Below are 3,711 nucleotides of genomic sequence, written 5' to 3'. Positions count from 1 at the left end.
GCTCTTCCGGTGCTGCAGGCCCACAGATGCGCCGCAGGAATTCCCGGAGCCCCACACCAGCCAGAGGGCAGGGAACACCCGCAGGAGCCACAGCTGGTGGAGCCTGTGGACTCCCGCTCTCTAGCCGGGTTCAGAGGGGTCAGGGACTTCCCAGCTGACGCCAGAGATCCGGAGATGGCTCCTCTCCAGTAGGAGCTCAACCCCGCCAGAGCTCAGTGACCCCATCTGTAAAGTGGGGACAGGTGTGTGTTTGCAGGGGACTTGTTGGCTGGGCTAGTTCTGAAGGTCTGCCAAGCTGGGGACCCGCCCGCTCGCTCGCGGAAAATAAGCGGAAACGAGGACACCCCACTGCTCTTTCTCATTTTGAAAAGGGACTGGGCGGTGCCCAGTGGGGAGGCGGTGAGCTCCAGCGCCTGGAGCTCCAGCCCCACCCAGTGGCCGGAGTTGGCTCAGGAAGCCCACCCAGCCCGGACGCGAGGGATTCCACGGCCACTCTCAACCACCATCAGACAGCGACGCAAGTATTTGTGAATGGAGCGCCAGGGGCGCCGGCGCTGGGAGAACTCGTCATGAATAAGGAAATGGCAGCTAGCGTTTACTACCCTCCAAACGCTGTGCTTACCACTAAGTCATACAAATTTTAGAAGCCCGTGCTACTATTCCCATTTCCCAGATGAGGAAACTGAGGCTTAGAGAGGCTAAGCAAATTGTCCAGGTCCACACTTGATGGAGAAAAGCTGACCCACCATGACCCCACATTTTACAGCTAGACACTTGGAAATGTGGAGAGAACATACCAGTTTGCCCTGGAACTGAAATAAGCAGGGCTATAAAGGCCCTCTGTCCCCTGGTGTGTGGCTAACTTGCATCCCCAGAGTCGCCTCCACCTCTCCTTCTATTTTGAAGAACTGCATCCATGGCCACAAAGATCAGAAGCCAAAGAACAGAGATTTCTTCTCGATGTCCAGGAGCCTTGGCAGAAAAAGGTACTTCAAGGCCAGAGAATCAGAGACTGGGGAAAGCTGAGTAGTCAGGAGCTTCCTGGAAGGGTATTAAGAGTACTAAGTTACAGATGGCTTGAGTTCCAAGCCCCGCTGTTTCCAGCTGGCTGATTTTTGGGCAAGTCCCTTCTATTCTCTGGGCCTCAGTTCTCCCCACTATAAAATGTGAGGATTCTTCTAGATGATCTCTTCCCTTCCCCTGCTACCCCCATATCTCCCCTACACAAACCACTCCCTATTGCCCCACCCAAACTGGCTCTAACATTCCAAAGGAAGCCTGGAACTGAGGTTTCAAAGTTCCAGGTGGAAGCTGCGGCCTAACCCTGAGTCTTCTGAGCTCTGAGCCCTGGGCTCTAGGTCCTGGCAGGATACCTGACTTGGCAAGTTGAGGCCATCATAGGGGAGAAGGACTCAGGGCCTCTGAGAAAGGCCTCAAAGGGGCCTGCATTATGATGACCTCATCCACTCTATGACATCATCCTCTCTCCCACCCCGGCTCCTCCCCTGGTCAACTGCTCTGCAAACAACCATCAATCCCAAAGGCCTGAGAAAGTCTGTTCCACAGTACTTGCAGCTGATCTTCTGCCTCAGCCAGCAAGAAGCACCATGAAACTGGAATTCACAGAGAAAAACTACAATAGTTTTGTGCTGCAGAACCTGAACAAACAGAGGAAACGCAAAGAGTACTGGGACATGGCCCTGACTGTAGACCACCATGTCTTCTTTGCACATCGCAACGTGCTGGCCGCTGTCTCTCCACTGGTGAAGAGTCTCATCTCTAGCAATGACATGAAGACCACAGATGAGCTCTTTATCACCATTGACCCCAACTACCTGTGTCCGGCTACAGTGGACCAGCTCATGGACTACTTCTACAGTGGCAAGGTGGTGATCTCAGAGCAGAACGTGGAGGAGCTACTACGGGGGGCCCAGTATTTCAATACACCACGTCTTCGAATTCACTGCAATGACTTTCTTATTAAGTCCATCCGCCGTGCCAACTGTTTGCGCTACCTCTTCTTGGCTGAACTGTTTGAGCTCAAAGAGGTATCAGACCTGGCCTACTCTGGCATTCGTGACAACTTCCACTACTGGGCCAGTCCTGAGGGCTCCATGCATTTCATGCGCTGCCCACCTGTCATCTTTGGCCGCCTGCTCCGTGATGAAAACCTTCACGTGCTCAACGAGGATCAGGCTCTCAGTGCACTCATCAACTGGGTGCAGTTCCGGAAGGATGAGCGGGAGAAGTATTTCAAGAAGTTCTTCAATTACATCAACCTCAATGCCGTCTCCAACAAGACACTGATGTTTGCCAGCAACAAGCTGATGAGCATGGAGAACAGCTCAACTCATGCCACCCTGATTGAGAGTGTACTGATGGATCGCAAGCAGGAGCGGCCATGCAGCCTGCTGAGCTACCAGCGGAAAGGGGCCCTGCTTGATTCAGTGGTCATCCTTGGTGGCCAAAAGGCCCAGGGCAGGTTCAATGATGGAGTGTTTGCCTATATTATCCAGGAGAACCTGTGGTTGAAGCTCTCGGAGATGCCCTACCGAGCAGCAGCACTTAGTGCCACCTCTGCTGGTCGCTACATCTACATCTCTGGTGGCACCACAGAGCAGATTTCGGGGTTGAAGACGGCCTGGCGGTATGACATGGATGACAACTCCTGGACCAAGTTACCTGACCTGCCCATTGGGCTTGTCTTTCACACCATGGTGACCTGCGGAGGGACAGTGTACTCAGTGGGTGGGAGCATTGCCCCAAGGCGCTATGTTTCCAACATCTACCGGTATGATGAGCGCAAGGAGGCCTGGTGCCTGGCAGGGAAGATGAGCATCCCAATGGATGGCACAGCTGTGATCACCAAGGGTGACAGGAACCTATATATTGTCACTGGGCGGTGCTTGGTAAAGGGCTACATCTCCCGGGTTGGGGTAGTGGATTGTTTTGACACCAACACCGGGGATGTGGTCCAATGTATCACCTTCCCCATTGAGTTCAACCACCGGCCCCTGCTCTCTTTCCATCAGGACAACATCCTCTGTGTGCACAGCCACCGGCAAAGTGTGGAAATCAACCTGCAGAAGATAAAGGCCAACAAGACAACCACCTCAGTGCCTCTCTTGCCCAACAACTGCCCCTTGGATGTGTCCCATGCTATATGCTCCATTGGAGACAGCAGAGTATTTGTATGTGGTGGTGTTACCATAGGCAGCGATGTCCAGACAAAGGACTACACTATCAACCCAAATGCCTACTTGCTGGATCAAAAGATAGGCGAATGGAAGACCCTGGCCCCCCCACCAGAGGCACTGGACTGTCCAGCCTGCTGTCTAGCCAAGCTACCTTGCAAGATTCTTCAAAGGATTTAAACAACTTTTTAAGTGGGAGAATAAGTAAATGCATTATTATTCACAATTTAATCAGAGAAAAATAGGAAGATGATTTGTTGATTCCTTCTTAGTATACCAGTCTAAACTTGGCCTGAAGGTAGAATTCCTGGATTAGGGCTGCTCCCAGTGGGTGGAAGTTTCAGGCTCTTGTGTCACTAGCGGTATCCAATAGAGGCTAGAATGGAGTTTCTGGTAGGTGGAACTGAGGCCATCTCTGGGGCCCTGACCAAAGTGATGCCTGGAAAGCCCATTATTCTGTACCCATGTAGTCACCTCTCAGGCAACTGCTAGACTGGTGGGGAAATATTTGCTCAGA

The 3,711-nt window shown here is 52.5% G+C and overlaps 1 protein-coding gene across 1 annotated transcript; it reads left to right on the top strand.

The window, feature by feature from the left end:
- The first annotated feature begins 1,304 nt into the window (after positions 1-1,304).
- On the top strand, positions 1,305-3,458 carry CCIN (calicin). The gene has a single exon (XM_006143768.3). The coding sequence runs from the start codon at positions 1,608-1,610 to the stop codon at positions 3,372-3,374; it is 1,767 nt and encodes a 588-aa protein (XP_006143830.1). The 5' UTR covers positions 1,305-1,607; the 3' UTR covers positions 3,375-3,458.
- Positions 3,459-3,711: the final 253 nt, after the last annotated feature.

Source organism: Tupaia chinensis, unplaced genomic scaffold (assembly GCF_000334495.1).
Source record: "Tupaia chinensis unplaced genomic scaffold, TupChi_1.0 Scaffold000104_1, whole genome shotgun sequence".
NCBI classification, from domain to species: Eukaryota; Metazoa; Chordata; class Mammalia; order Scandentia; family Tupaiidae; genus Tupaia; species Tupaia belangeri.
Note: the sequence above shows the minus strand (reverse complement) of the source record. Positions and strands in the feature narration are given on the sequence as shown.

What these genes read in the sequence shown, in the direction of transcription:
- CCIN (XM_006143768.3), top strand. Translation starts at nt 1,608, where the DNA reads ATGAAACTGGAATTCACAGAGAAAAACTACAATAGTTTTGTGCTGCAG.